Source organism: Monodelphis domestica, chromosome 1 (assembly GCF_027887165.1).
Source record: "Monodelphis domestica isolate mMonDom1 chromosome 1, mMonDom1.pri, whole genome shotgun sequence".
NCBI classification, from domain to species: domain Eukaryota; kingdom Metazoa; phylum Chordata; class Mammalia; order Didelphimorphia; family Didelphidae; genus Monodelphis; species Monodelphis domestica.
In genome coordinates this window covers 74,408,430-74,424,306 of record NC_077227.1, presented here as the reverse complement: position 1 = coordinate 74,424,306, position 15,877 = coordinate 74,408,430, and the positions used below count along the sequence as shown (strand labels likewise).

At 35.6% G+C, this 15,877-nt stretch overlaps 1 protein-coding gene across 1 annotated transcript in view; it reads right to left on the bottom strand.

Annotated features, from left to right (window-relative positions):
• Nucleotides 1-2,802: 2,802 nt before the first annotated feature.
• CHAT (choline O-acetyltransferase) overlaps nt 2,803-15,877 on the bottom strand; it is a 100,116-nt gene continuing 87,041 nt past the window's right edge. Inside the window, exons 11-15 of the mRNA XM_007478625.3 lie at nt 13,319-13,441; nt 10,892-11,033; nt 10,644-10,706; nt 7,870-8,007; nt 2,803-5,288 (exon numbers count right to left, since the gene is read on the bottom strand). Of these exons, the coding sequence (XP_007478687.2) occupies nt 5,019-5,288; nt 7,870-8,007; nt 10,644-10,706; nt 10,892-11,033; nt 13,319-13,441 (736 nt within the window). The 3' untranslated portion in view covers nt 2,803-5,018. The remainder of the gene's footprint in view (nt 5,289-7,869; nt 8,008-10,643; nt 10,707-10,891; nt 11,034-13,318; nt 13,442-15,877) is intronic.

Genomic DNA, 15,877 nt, shown 5'->3' with positions numbered 1-15,877 from the left:
CAGGCCTGGTTAATGAAGTCATAGGAGGCAGGTTTATGAAGTTTGTGGCTACAGAAAATGGGGGTTGGAGGTGGTAGTTGGGGTATTGAGAGGGGGTAGGGGCAGGTAATTGTGTAGATGTAAACTTGGCTTGGCCAACAAGATGAAGACCATAATTCAGCCACCAAGAACAGTGTTGAGGGTCTGGCTTGGTGATGGTTTACCTGAAAACAAACAAAATGTTGTTCTTAGTGGACTCCGTTCAGAAAAGGCACCTTGAAATTTTAATTTGCTTTAACTGAGGAGAGGAAAGAAGCTTCCGAAGCTTTAAAGTAACCATTATTTTCTGATTCCCCACTTTGTGTGTCTGTATTCAGGGTACCACCCGTTATCCCCTCCCATTCTGGCTATGGCAGCAGCCTCTCAGTTGGGCTCCCTGCTCATTCAGGCTCTTTTCCCTATCCATCCTCCACACAGACACACACAGACACAGACACACACACAGACACACACACACGTGATTTTCTTTAAGTGCAGCTCTGACCTGGTACTCCTCTGCTCAAGAAACTACAATGACACCATTATCTCCAGCATCAATTCTAAGTTCCTTACTTTGGCCTTTGAGGCCCTTTATGAGTAAGCATGTCTTTCCAACTTTGGAAAGTCACATCCCTTCGGTGCTCTAGGCTCTAGTTCAAGTAGCCTTTTTGCCATTATTTGAATACCATCTGAGCATTTTGCAGTGGTTCTCCAGACCTGGCCCAGGCTCTCTCCTTGCCTCTGACTCTTTAAATCTCATTTCCTTTAAAACTGAGACAACCCCTACATGGTAACTTACCTGATTCCTCCCTCTTCTACCTCCCCCATCCATTAGTTCCTTTCATGAAAGATTTTTGTTTTGTTTATTTGGAGTGTCCTTAGAGTCTAGGTGGAGTTTTACATCCTCTTCTGGCTCCCCTGATAGAATGTAAATTCCATAAGAGCAGGGACTGTTTCATTTTTGTCTTTATATCCCCAGTCCCTGGCATTGTGCCTGGCTGCTTCAAAAGAGAAAAATGAATTCAAACCTTTGCCTCATGGAACTTAAATCCTGGAAGGAAGGACAAGAAATACAGACACCACTAAAGTAACTACTAATATAGAGTAGAAGGAAGATATGTGCTAAATAAGTAGCAATGATGCTAAATACCAAAGAAATTGGGTAGAGGGGAGGAAAAATCACTGTGGACCGGGGGCTCAGAGAAGGCTTCATAGGGAATACAGTAGCTTTTTATACGAGTAGGATTTAGATATTTGGAGAGGAGATGGAAAGTTGGTAGAAGTTTCTCCCAGATGTATGTTTGATTTGGACTTTTACTTCCCTCTGCAGGGATGCTTAGATAGTGAATGACTGAAAGGGGAGAAAGGAGGGAGTCTTGAATTTTCGAATACAACAACATAGATCAACATTCTTCTTCCCTAGGGGGAGAAATTTAAGATTAATTTAGAGAAGTTATTAGTTTTTGCTTCAGACTGCTTGGGTAGCCACCTGGAGCACTCTTCTCTATGTGGTATTTTTGTCTCAGTGTTTTTTATCTCACAAACAATATTAAACTAATAGAGAAGAAAGAATAATAGATAATAGCTTATTTCCTCAAGCTAAGATGGAGGAGGTTAGTGTTTGTGAGAAGATAACCCTTCACCTACTCTGTTTCTGTTACTATTTCTTATTACCTAGTTTTGTAGGAAGAATGTGGCAAATAAGGGAGAACTCTTGTTGAGCTGGTCTTTTCTTTTCCACGTGGAAATTAAATTTTCCTTTTTTAGCTGAAGTTTTGTTTCTAATACATCCTAGTTCTATAATTTCTGAAAAATTGCTTAATTTCTTCATACAGTCCTCTAAAACCCTGAGAAATAGTGGTGATCTGCACTGGCAGAGGAAATTCCTCACCAGGAGCTCTCTGTCCCAATGGAACTACTGGTGTGTTTAAAAAAGTAGAAGAAAAACCCATACCACATCTGGTACTGAAGCATTCTAGGGCAGCCTAGCCTTAAATTCTGAGCAATGGGTCCCTTCTATTTCATGGGGTTGAAGAATGGCACATGGGGCTAGTGAATGAATCTTTGGCTTGCTGTTGTGAATGTGTGCATATAATACAATGAATACATTTGTATAACTTTATACTTTTTCCAAGTACTGTATTTTTATCCATATGTGAAAGCTTTGCTTTTACAATGCTAACACAGTGTCTAACACATAGTAAGTGCTTAATACATGCTTTTTAAATTCATTAATATGTGGTCTCAATCAATTGTCACAATACTCCTGTAAGGTAGTTATAAGGAATTATAATTATCCAGATTTTACAAAAAGCAAACAATTTGCCCATGGTCACACCGTAACTCAATGACAAAGTTGAGACAGGTTTCCTGACTCTCATCTTCGTGCATTCCCCACTACATTGGACTTGGATGTCTATTTGTGTGTGTTTGCTTCTCTGTTCTCAGTCTCTGACTCTGTTTCTGTCTGTTCACTCTCATTTTAAACAATTAAAGCCCTTGAAGCTTTATGCTATCAATTGCCTTATCATTCAAGTCTTCTACCAACACTATTATAGGATAATGCTGTTATCTTAAGGTATACATCCATCCCTGTCACCTTGCAATGTAATAGGGAAAACAAATACATTTTTCCACCTTTCATTTTTCTGCCTGTCCTAATATCTGTAGGACACATGCTGATTGGTCACTAGAGAAATGCTTAGATACGGTTGACATAACTTATGGGGACAATACTAAAGCACCATACAGCCACTTTGAACTAAAATGAAAGCAAGTGACATCTTTCTTTGCTTTTTATTGAATACAGATTTATATTTCTTAAATACTTTGTCATGTTACCAATATAGTTTTTTCATCATACATATACACACATTTTTAAAGCACAAAACTATAACTTAAAATTGAGATACTGTAAATACAATTTACACAGTGCCATAAATCTATACTATTTTATAAAAATAGGACTAAAATATCAACTCTATATTTTGGCAAATTATAGGGAATAGGGGAAAGTCATACACATTTTTCATTTGTTCCATCATTTCAGAATGAATCTCCAAGTTTAATTGCTTTTTCTCTTTGGATACACATGTAAGAGATGCCACCTAAAATATTCCTATGGTTATGGCTCAGTTTTGCCTTTGCATAAATATTTGAAATTTCTAAGCCTTCTTGGGCTGGACAAGTCTTTTTCGGTGCCATTTCTTTAAGGGAAAAACTATTATTTTCTGCCAGTTGAAAACCCATATTTATAACTCCCCAATTGCATAAAAATGCACATCTCATTTTATAACATCTAATATATATTAAGTATCTTGTTAACAGCTTTGCACAGGGAATATGTGTTTATATTCTATCATATATAGTGATAGAAATGAGTTTAGTTCAACCAGCAATGTGTTAATTAACCATCTTAAGAAACTCAAAAAGCATTCCATAGAATCATAGTTATTATACATGAAATAGCTATGCCTTTCAGTTAATAGTGAGGTAGCCTAGAAAATAACTTGAGTCTTTGCTTCTTCAAATAGATCTATGTCTTTGAAATATAATAAATTAATTACTTCTTATAAGTCATACTAGATGGAAATACCTATTCCTTCCTGCTATAGCTCAAAAGATTTAATCCCTTTAAGGCAACAATCATTTATTAAGAGTCTAATATGTGCCAGGCACACTGCTAAGTATTGGGGATACAAAGAAAACTACAACTTCAGGTAGGGAAAGAGTTAAGAACAGAGAAACATCCTTCAAGGATGGATATAGTATGTCTTGATTTTTAAAAGCTGAATGTAGCTAATGCGACTAGTGATTCACTATGTATATTATGATGGGATCACACATGGCAATAACAATAACATCTGGGTGATAAGTAAAGTCCTGTCTTTAAACTTAGTTGTAATCTCTAAATTTTGGGCCAAAAAAACCCAAACCTGGAGAAGCAAACCCCTTTCTAAATGAAAAGAGTAGCCAAAATGGTTTCTGTTGGGGAGGGTGTGTGTGTGCGCATGCATGTGTGTTTTCAGAATGGATATGGGTAAAATCTGGAGGGGGAGAGGTGTGCACTGAAGACACACTAATGGTCATTAACTGCCCCCCCCCAAATGGACAATATCCCATTAAAGTTACACTATACTCCCTGCTTCTGCATTTCACTCATCCCTGACTCTATTGTCTTTTGGGTTTTCATTTATCTGCACAAGTGGGACTGAAAAGGCAATGAAATGAGAGCAATTGTAAGAAGTCTTCCCTTCTTTAATGAGTGACAGGTCTAGATTTTCAATATTCTACCCCAAACTATTCTTAAGAAAAGAAAGGGAGGATTAATTCTCAGCTCCAAGGCATCATATTCTTAATCGAAATGAATTTTCTTGGGAATCACTGCATCATATAACTCAGTAACAGCATTAAAAAAAAAAAACCAACAAACCCAGAAATGGCACTCTTTAAACAATATGAATCAGTCATTTGGAATTTGAATCTCTACCCCTAAAAAAACCCTAATGTCATTTCTATTCATTTAGTTATGGATTTCATTTTGGTTGCCATTTATTATATGAGATGAATCATTTTATGTTATGCAAAACATTACTTGGCTTGGTACTATACTGAAATAAGTAATAAAAAATCCCAAAGCTCTGAGGTTCTCCATCTATAGAAATACATTCTATATCCTTGGCAGGACTACTTGCAACTAAATAAGGCTACCCCGTGTTGCTGACTAAGGAGCAAAGACTTAAGTATTTCACGAGACTCAGACTGGTTTTAATCTTGAATAAATACTTCTATTTCTAACATATGATAATTAATGGCATTTTCCCCTTTTCAGTGTTGTTGCTTCTTATGATTATTATGTACTTATGAGTACAATTTTAGTAATATATCCTAAGAATTTGGAAGTTACAGAAAGCTGGGGTAGTCTACAGGTTTGCAGGCTTGAAGGTTGCAGAATGAACACTGGGAATTATAGAACCTATATAGTGATGTAGAGAAAAGAATTAGAGCTTCTTTGCCTCTTGAGGTTTCGTGGCTTTTTCCTGTTTGGTCAGTGGCTTTGCTATCACAGAATTGTGCTTGCTACATAGATCTCTTATTTCAATGAGGCTTTCTTCTATTGCTTTGGCGAACTTGATAGAAGAAGTCTCTTTGCAGTCATGGAAGCTGGAGATGCAGAACAATATGTGCTCTGCCTGAGGATTATAGCAAGTGCCATAACCATTTGGGACAACAGGACCATAGCAGCAAAACATTTCCATTGTGGTTGGCACCTGGGGGGGCAGAATCACATTTTAGAATTTTATGATCCTGAAAGGAAAATAATAATTTGTATGATTTAATTCAATGCAATAAACATTTATTAAATCCTTTCTGTATGCTAGATCAGGGATGTTTAACTTTTTTTGTGTCATGGGCCCCTTATGGTCCCTTCCTGAGTGTTTTTAAATGAATAAAATAAGATGTATATAGTAAAAAAAATTAGTGAAAATAAAGATTTTTTCCCCATTCAAGTTCACAGACCCCCTCTCCAATCAATACATAGACCTTAGGGTTCATGCTTCTCAAGTCAAGAACTCTTTTCTCAGGCACTTGGGATATGAAGCTGATACAATGGGAGGAAATGAACAAGAATCATAGGATGTCATTGAGATCACTTAATTATTAATTTTTTTTAATCCACCAAATGGGTGAATTTGCAGGTCTTTACCTTCTTTGTAATTTATAGTCTTAGAGATCTGCCTGGGCCACTGGAAGGTTGTGAATTGTCCAGGGCCACACAGCCATTATGGGTCAGAAGTAAATTTAAAGTCAGGTCTTGCTCATTCCTAGGCTAGCTCTCTACATACTATTCCACAGCAGCTTTCATTGAAGTCTATTACATGCCCGTATAATAGTTTTTTAATCATATGGACACAATCATAGTCATTAAAAACAAATGCCATCAATAGAAAAGACAATAACAAATCCACTTCTCACTGTGAAAAGTTTTACTTATTGAATCAGATGCTCCCAGCATGTACTCTGTTAATTCAGAGTGATCTGGGCTTGGTGAAAGCTGCATTATAACTCACCATTTTGTGCACTATAGTAATTTCCTAAGAGACACTCTGGTGGCCTCAAAAAGTTAATGCTTTTCTAAAAGGGAGTAATTTATGGGATAGCAAAAATTTAGTGCAAGAGTCAAAGCTCAAGAAAATTTATTATTGAACTACATAATTCAATGACTATGTTCACCAAGAATCAAGATTCAAGAATACCAATTACTAAACTATGTAATGGCTACACTCCCCCCTCAAAACAAAAACAACAATCAAAACTGAAACCAACCTGACCCTTGCCAATTAAAAATATGATCATATAAGGTTGTTGGTTGTTTATCATATATATATATGTATATATATATATATTTGTGTATATTTATAATAATCATTATAGCACTGCCTGGATTTTTTCCCCTAAAATTCAGGCTTGAATCTGAACACAGCTTTAAAAATTATGAAGATTCTCATGCATTGGAGGTTTAGTTACCCTAATATGCTGAGAGATCTATTTGGAAACTGATGATGATATTTTATAATCTAGAAATAATCAAGTAAAGACATGTGTTTCTTAAGATATTAAAAAACATAACATTTTATTATTATTTAAAAGCTATTCCCAAATTAAATTTATTAGCTGGCACCAGAATCAAGTATTTCTGTTGTGATAGAGTTTGGGGTTTGTTTTAAATCTATAAATTTCAGGAGTTGTGTACTTGGGCCTTCAGAAGTGACACTTGGCTTTTAAATGGAGTAGAACAAACCATTAGTCTTGCTAATAGAGTCATAGAATTGTCAGATAAATGTGCTGTGCAACAGCCCAAGGCCATAAAGCCATTCAATTGCACTTTTTGCCCATGGATGGTTTCCCAGAGAATTTATATCGTGGTATTCTTGCTGCATTTACTCATGTCTGCAAGCCCACAGACATTATGACAAGATCAAATTACTTAGTAGGTTTTTATGTTCTAACACAATATTATCAGTCCCTTTTATTGCATATGCCCAGCCTTATGTAGATGAGGAAGAGTTTCAATAAATTGATTACTGTGAGTATTCTCTCTCTCACTGTAGCTGATTCCCTAGGAAAACATTGCTTTTTTAGTTGTGATAATCCTTAAATAGCATCACAGCAAGCTAAGTTTGGGAAATACTAGATCAAAATTTTATCTTCTCTTTTTTTTCACTCTCTTTTTTGTTTTTGTCTACTTTATGGCTCATAAAAATTGTTAGAAATATGAACATGATATACTATTATTATAAGTCATTATTATGTTTAATACATTGACTTTATAGGAAATCAGAGTATAGAGAGCAAACTAAAGGCTCATATTTCTGGGTTCAGTTAGATATAAAATTTCTTGAAGACAAGTGTATTGACCAAATGATCTTTGGAAGCCCCCTTTAACTATGAGATTCTATTATTTATAATGGAGGAGCTCAAGTTTCAGTTAGTCCAATAATATCCCAATAGGAGACTTAGTAGGGTAGTATAACTAGGTCTATTCTATAGAGAGTGAGACTGATATACAAAGGAATTAAGTGACTTATAGGAAGGCTTAGCATTAGTAATAGAGTCTGGATTGGAATTTAGATCTACTGATTTCTGGCATAATATTATTTTCAGTGGGTTGTTGTTGAATTGATGTCACTATTCCTAATTTCACTTTAGGTTTACTTGAAATCAGGATGAGCAATAAAACTGAAAGAATAGCTCAAAGTTTAGGTCTTTCATAGATAGCATTTCATAAGAAAGGTAACCACACTAACACAATTTATTTCTTGGGTGAATAGGTGATTCCAAACCTCCTACCTGACTGGTCGAGAGGACAAATCGATTGCTTGTCAAGTATGTTTCATCTGTGAACATCTCTGGCAGCTCTTTGAGAAGTCCTCGGGCCATTTCCCTCAGACCGAGTAAATGATTGTCAATTGCCATACCAGTGATGGCCTGGGAAGAATGGGATGAAGAACAGAAAGTCTGTGATATAGAAGACTCTTCAATTCTATTATGATATATTTTGCTTCATTCTATTTTACTCTGTTGTGCTCCATTTTCTTTAGTCTGTCCTATTTTTTCCCTATTCCATTTCATTCCACCCCATTCAGTGAAACTCGTGAATTACATGAATTACAATCCAAAATTGTTTTTACTCCTTGGACCAGCCCATTCTCTTTCATGATACTTAGGGTATGTTTATTTTTAATGACTAAGGATAGCAATACTACAGCATGATTTTGATGCTAATAATTTTAAGTCAGTCTAATTAACTATGGTTGGCTTAATGGTAACAAAGCCAGCAGATACTTGAAAGGTTTGTGGCCATGTCCCCACTTTATTTCTAGAAATTTCTAGAAATTATTTCTATTCTATTCTATTCTATTCTATTCTATTCTAGAAAATATTTCTAGAAATACTTAGAAACTGCAATTATATTTAAAGGATTGGAAAGTGAACTTCTAAAGACTTCAGTGATGGATTATTGGGATTCTTACACAATGTAAGAGCAGGCTATATGCAAGGAGAAAAACTTGATCAGTCTATTAAAGGCTGGTATGCTATTGGCCCAAGTGGAGTTAGGGTCTGCTTCTAGCAGTAATGAAATTGTACTACACAAAGAAAAGTCCATGATATAAGACAACGTTGTTTTTATATGTGCAGCCTCATCACCAGGCTATTGCCTCCATTGTCCAATAGAGATCTAAAGGGTGAGAAATATAGTGTTTGAATATCTGGCAATTTAGTTTGCTTTGTGAATTGTTGGCAACTATTTCTTACACTAAGATGTCCATGTGGTTAAAGCTAGAATGAGATTCTTAAGAAATGGTTAGCTTGACTTTTTCAAGAGGAGAAAATAATTTAATGATTTTTAAAAGTTATTTTTTATCATATAAGATTTATAAACCTCCTAACCAAATATATCAACCACATCTTAAGGAAAATGGCAGGCTAATAGTAATCTTTGAGAGGGCATTCAAGGTATTATTGTGCTAAATTACATCTCATGAGTTCTACATTTATATGACGTCAGTTTCACTGTTAAATGCTAATAAAGGAGAAATCTGAAGTCAAAAGAAACTGCTCTTAGTTTTATGAGGTAACAGGCTTGCTTATTGAGGTTTTGACAACAATTCTGTTCTACTTTGAGCGAATGAAATAGAACTGAATTAGAGGCTCTCAATTCCAACAAATGCTTAATTATATGCTGAAAAATGGAATTGCATGGAACTACTACTATTTTTCAAATATACACATAACTTTCATAGAATAGCAGGAAGAACAGTTAGTAAATTTATCAAAAGTCTTAGTGCTTGTTCATTAGTTTCAGTCTTCTTCAATTTTGTGACCTCATTTGTTTTTTTTTGTTTGTTTGTTTGTTGAAAAGATACTAGAGTGGTTTGTTATTTCCTCCTCCAGCTCATTTTACAGAGGAACTGAGACAAACATGGTTAAGAGAGTTGCCCAGGATCACACAACTAGTAAGTGTGTGAGGCTAGATTTAAACTCAGGAAGATGAGTCTTGACGTTAGGCCTGGTACTCTATTCACTGTGTCACCTAACTGTTCATTAAGCTGCTATTAAGTATTAGGAACACTGTTTCTGTTTATATTACTCTAGTCAAGATTTTTTCCTAATTTTAAATAAGAGGTTCTATCTTGATATTTAAAGCCTTTTCTGGTCTCCCAACTGCAGGTGTCCTGCCTCCCAAACTACCTTATACTAATTAATTTGTACAGATTTATTCTTGTTAACTTTATATTTATTCTATGCATATATATATATATTAGGCAGTTGGATAGTGCTTATATATCTTTGTTTATCTCCCCATTATCTTCCCCTTGTCAATAGGGATTATTTTATTCTTTGTATTACCAGCACCTAGAGCAGTCCCTGGAACACAGCAGATGCTATAAAAAATGCTACTTGATAATTAATTGATTAGATTCATTAATGGCAGAGTAAAGGAAAATATATTTTGATCTTTTTAAAAATTGTAAAATTTTACTAATTTGGTTGAATTGGGAAGAGAGGACATTGCATCTGAATTATTGAAAAAGTATGATTTTAAAACTTTAAAAATTGAAATTAAGCTCTTTTACTTTCTCACATGAATATAGTCTTGAATTAGATAAACAATATGCCTCCCAGAAGGAATCCTACTTTAGAAAAGAGATAAGAATGATTTTTGGCACTCAGCTAAAAGTTAGATACTAACAAAAAAAATAACTTAAAGGGTAGGCTTCAATTATTGTATTTTGTATATAAAGTGAATTCTTTTAAAGTACTACAGAATAGTATGCTTTCTGAAGCAGGGAAACATTTTCTGTTAAATATTGTTTATTCTCTTAATTTGCTTCAAATCACATTTTTTTTATACCTAACACAGAAGTTACTTCTATCCAGGCCTTGTCTAAATTATCATTAATTATAAATGTTTGGTTTGTATGTTTAACTCTCTGTGCATCTAGCTCTATATCTAATCTGATACAATGAAACATAAAAGTGCCATTAGCACCAGGCCCTGTTGATGTCCTAATAATCACTGATTCAGACCCTAGAGATTAAAAAGCAGAGATATCACTCACCAAAACAGTGTATTCTGTTTGAGCCCTGATGGCCTCTTTTAAAAGAAGCATCTTCTCTGAGTCCTGCCAACAGATCAGAATTGTAAAATATAAGTAGGTATAAAGTGTTATCCAGTGAAGGACAGCATAGACAGGTTGATCAGAAAGGAACCAAATGTCTGAGATGCATACAATTGCCATCCAGTTTCTCCCTGGAGCTCAACCAGCATGGATTATTTCTGAAATCCAACTAAAAAAGCTACACCTACCAGTACAGATGATTTTTCATCAATCATCGCTTTCACAAAAGCCAGAGCTTCAGGAGTTGCCGACCTAATGTTGTCAACTCGTCCCTCTTCAAATCGGCGAATAGAAGCACTTTCATATGTGGGGACAAGTCTCTGGTGGTATCTGCACAGAATGAAGTATGAATAGCAAATAATTTATTTGGGAGGAATCATAAATGCTGAAAGAAAAATAGCCTCAGTAGGCTTTATTTTTATAGTCCTAATTTTATTTGGCATAGTATTTCATTTTAATGCTAGCAGAATTCTATAAGAGATCCCCTAAAGATGAATGTTAAAGCTCTTCTATACAAAGGGTTGAATATAGTAACATATATTTGGTATGCATTGCTGGTAAAAGAGAAAAAAAACATTAGTTGATGTCTAAAAAATACCAATTGCAAAATCTAGAATTGCTGAAAGATCTGAAGAGTGATTAGTAATAGAGAGTGAAATAATTGTGTAATTAATCATTTGCCCATACTGGAAATCTGTTTTATTCAAAACTACCCCAGCATTACTGTATTGTTTGTTTTAGGCAGAAAGAGGCCTTGGGCTAAGGGGGAAAAGAAAACCTAGAGTTCTTTTCCAGAGGGCAGCTGGATTTTGAACATATATCAGGGTGGGATGAATCTCTATTGATCTCTGCTAGAGTGACCGTTGTTCTCAAGGATTCAATAAAATAAAATAAAACAAAATTTGTTTCTATACTCATAAAGTATGTAGTATAGGCCAGGGCCCAGTGAAAGTGTTAGTGGGCCTTGTAGACCCAACAAGGTGACATTTTTCTTATTGCTCAAGCAACAATCAATAAAAATGTATTAAGTATCTACTATGTCCCAGGCATTGACATAATCCGGAAGGTATGCTAACGAATGGAATGTGGAAGTAGAAGAGAACTAAGGACAGAACCTTCAGGAGCACCCACTGTAAGGAATCAGAAAGAGGATAAGCAGGTAGCAAATGAAGACTGAGGAAGAGCAGTTAGAGAGGTAAGGGAAGAACTTGAAAAGTGTGGTATCTCCAAAGCCAAGGGAAGAAAAAGTATTCTTTAAGAAGGGGCAATCAGCAATGTCAAATGCTGCCCAGACGTCAGGACTAAAAAATAATTCCACCGGATTTGGCAATTAGAATCTTATTTTTGACTTGCAAAATGGCAGTTTTAATATAGTAATGAGATAGAACCCAAATAAAAGGGTTGATGAGAGAGAGGTGTAGGCATCGTGTATAGACAACTTTTTCAAGAAATCTGGATATGAAGAGGAGAAAAGAGAAGGTGATGTTAGCTTAAAGGGGAAGAAGAATGTAGAGGTGGCTTTTACACACACACACACACACACACACACACACACACAGACACAGAGGTATCTGTTCCCCATTGTAACTTCCCCATAGAGGTTTCACTATATTGTAGGTGGGAATAAGAAATTAAATGGGAATTTGGGGGAAGTTTAGCAGAAGCTTCAGATAACACATGAAGGCCAGCAGATGACACAGAAAAAGTTTAGAAACTTGGAAATGCATGAAATATATATTTTGTAATATATAAAAGATAGTATTATATATTATCAATATATTTTACCTTTTAATACTATAAATACACAAAATTTCTTTTTTGAATTTAGAATAAAGTCTCAATTTTCTTGTAATAAATATGCATAGTCAAGCAAATTACCCTAATAGCTTTACATACACACATAACTATATGAATCCATGTTTATATATTTCTCATTCTATACCCTAAATCTATCACTTTTCTGTAATGGATAGCATTAAATAAATAATAAATTAAAATATTCTAGAAGTTTAGTGGTCTACAAGCTCAATATGACTCAGTAGTGTGATATAGCAACCAAAAATAATGTGATCTTGGGTAGCATTAAGAATGAACATTACTTCCAGAAATGGGGAGAGGATAATCCTTCTAAACTTTACCCTCATCATACCTCATTTGAGTCACTTTTCTGTCTCTGCCTCCCTCTCTCTCTCTGTATATACATATACATATATATTCATATGAGTTTAGTGTGGATATAGTCATAACTATGGCAAGCCTTTGTTTGATGTCTGTCATCCTAAAGGTGTCTCATTTAAGAAACTGAACATAATTAATTTCTTAGTGATTTAAAGTACAACTAAATCTTTAACAGGAAACCTGAATAATATAGATCCTGGTTGGTTGAGTACTTTTCTTTTACTTCAAGTTTTTTATTAGTGTCACGAGAACCAGGGACATTGCATTTCCTTTCTTAGAGGGTTTATGAGCCCCATTCTAGGTCCAGGAATAATATATCCTACCAGGGATATCAGTTTATTGTATGCAGCAAAAAGAAATTAGGTGCTTTTCTTTAGGACCAAAAGGATACAATTCTGACTTTTAAAAGATCTATTTTGTGATTCTGTTTTACTCACCTATAAAAGGCTAACTGGAGTGCCACCTGAATATAAGCATCTGGACTGGTCCTTTGTTTCTTAATGAACTCTTTCCCATAGTTTTCAAACTTATAAACAGTGAAGTCCAGATTCTTTACTATCCTGGGTTATAAAAAGAAAATTATTTTACAGCATATAAAAATGATTTATAGTTTCAATTATTCAACATGTATATCAATACTACTTCATAAACCCTAACTTCCTAGTTCTTAACCTACTCAGTTTTCATGACCTATTCCTCTACTCCATCTTACCTCTAGACACCTATAGGCAGATGGTCCTACTCTTAATTTTGCTATCAAAATGTGTTCCACTTCTATTCATGAACCCCCAAATTCCTTTATCTCAAAAGTTCTTAACCTGTTGTATATTAACTAAAATAATTTTTTGATAAGTATAGCTTGATATAATTTGTTCCTTTGTAATTTCATGTGTTTTGTCCATTTGAAAATAATATTTTGAAAAGGGGTATATATAGGCTTCAGACTGCCTAGGTCCATGACATAGAAAAGGTTAATTGCTTTATGTGATCATAATCTTTTACCATTCCATTTAACCTTCTACCTTATAATTGCTAATCCTGCTCTACCATTTTCAACACTACCTTCTTCAGTTTTCCCCAGGCCATCATCCTTATTCTGAATACTCTGAATAGTCTCCTCTCTTCCCTCCTATTGCTGAAAGAATTCCATTCTATACTGTCCTCTATGTTCAATTCCCATCTCCTTTACCTATAGATGATTATGCCTTACTGCCTGAAGCTGATCCTTGATTTACTTCCATTATCCACCACCTTTGGTCCTATTCAAATTCTGTTATAGTAAGCTGCAGAAAACCACAAAACTGTGTTAACCAGATCTATTATAAATTTATATTATGTAGTCTCAACTGGAATTTTACTGCAGCAAGGCAATGGTTTTTCACTTCCCTAATTAATTCACTATTCCATTTGCTACAGTAGGCATACCAAAACTTTTCATCCTTCCTCAGGCTTCCTACAACATTCCCTCCCCCTAATCCTTTGAGCCTTACTGCATATATAAATGAAAAAACTGAAGCCTTATTCCAGGAGCTTCCTCTTTTTCTCTCCTCTTCATCTCATATCATTCAGAAGACTTCTCTATCTCCTCCTTTACCTCCCTTTCTCATGAAGAGATAGCCCTTCTTGCCAAGGCAAATCCCTCTACATGTACAAGTACAATTTCTCTCTTGCTACTGCCTGCTTATGTGCTGCCTACAAACATACCCATGTCTCACCCATCCTTAGAAAAACTCAGTTGGGGGGCAGCTGGGTGGCTCAGTGGATTGAGAGTCAGGCCTAGAGATGGGAGGTCCTAGGTTCAAATCTGGGCTCAGACACTTCCCAGCTGTGTGACTCTGGGCAAGTCACGTAACCCCCATAGCCTAGCCCTTATCACTCTTCTGCCTTGGAGCCAATACACTGTATTGACTCCAAGATGGAAGGTAAGGGTTTAAAAAAAACAACCCTCACTTGATCCTGCCATACTTGCTAGTTAACATCATATCTTTTCTTTTTGTGCTTATCTTGAGAAAGTTGTCTAGATTCGATGACTCCACTTAAACTACTCTCATTTTTATCTAAACTCTTACCTTCTGTTTTAAAATGGATACTAAGTTGTTAATTCCAAGGCAGAAGTGTGGTAAGGGTGAGGCAATTGGGGTCAAGTGATTTGCCCAGGATTACACAGGGAGGGAGTGTCTGAGGTTAGATTTTCATCTAGGACCTCTCATCTCCAGGCTTGGCTTTCTGGCCACTGAATCACCTACCTGCCCCTTCTTATTTGATTCTGATTGCATATTTCAAATGAAGCTGCTATGTCCAATGACCTTTTCTTAGTCTCATCCTTCATAGCTTCTTTAGCCTTTGACAATGCTGATCATCCTTTTGTCCTGGATATTCTCATCTCTCTAGACATTCCTGTTCTCTTCTGGTTGTTTTGGTCTAACCACTCCTTCTCAGTCTCCTTTGGTAGATCTTTACTCACTAACTCTAGGGTATCTCTGAAAGCTCTGTTCCAAGTCCTCTTCTCTTTTCTCTTTATATTATCTTCTTGGTAATCTTTGGAACTCCCGTGAGTTCAAGTATCAACTCTATTCAGATGATACACAGATCCAATCTCTCTCTTAAATTCTAGTCTTACATCGTCAACTGATTTTTGGATTTCTTAAAGTATAAGATTATTGAGGTCGGGGACAGTTCTTTTACCACCTTTCTTTGCATTCTCAGAGTTTAGCATAGAGCTGGGCATATAGTATTTAATAATGCTTTGTTAAGTGCCTGAATTCATAAAGTATTTATGAAGTACCTGTTCTGAGCCACTTAACCTTGTCTAGGATGGTAAATGTTATAATCTCTAAATTTAAGGAGTTGACATTTGTTGGGGAGACATGCAATTTTCTATCTCCTATTTCAGTCATTGATGGTTGGGGATCCCTGCCCTCCCTCCCCCCCCCCCCCCACTCCCTTTGCCATACCTGAAATGCTTATGATCCTCAACTCTGTTTTGGAAAACGTCA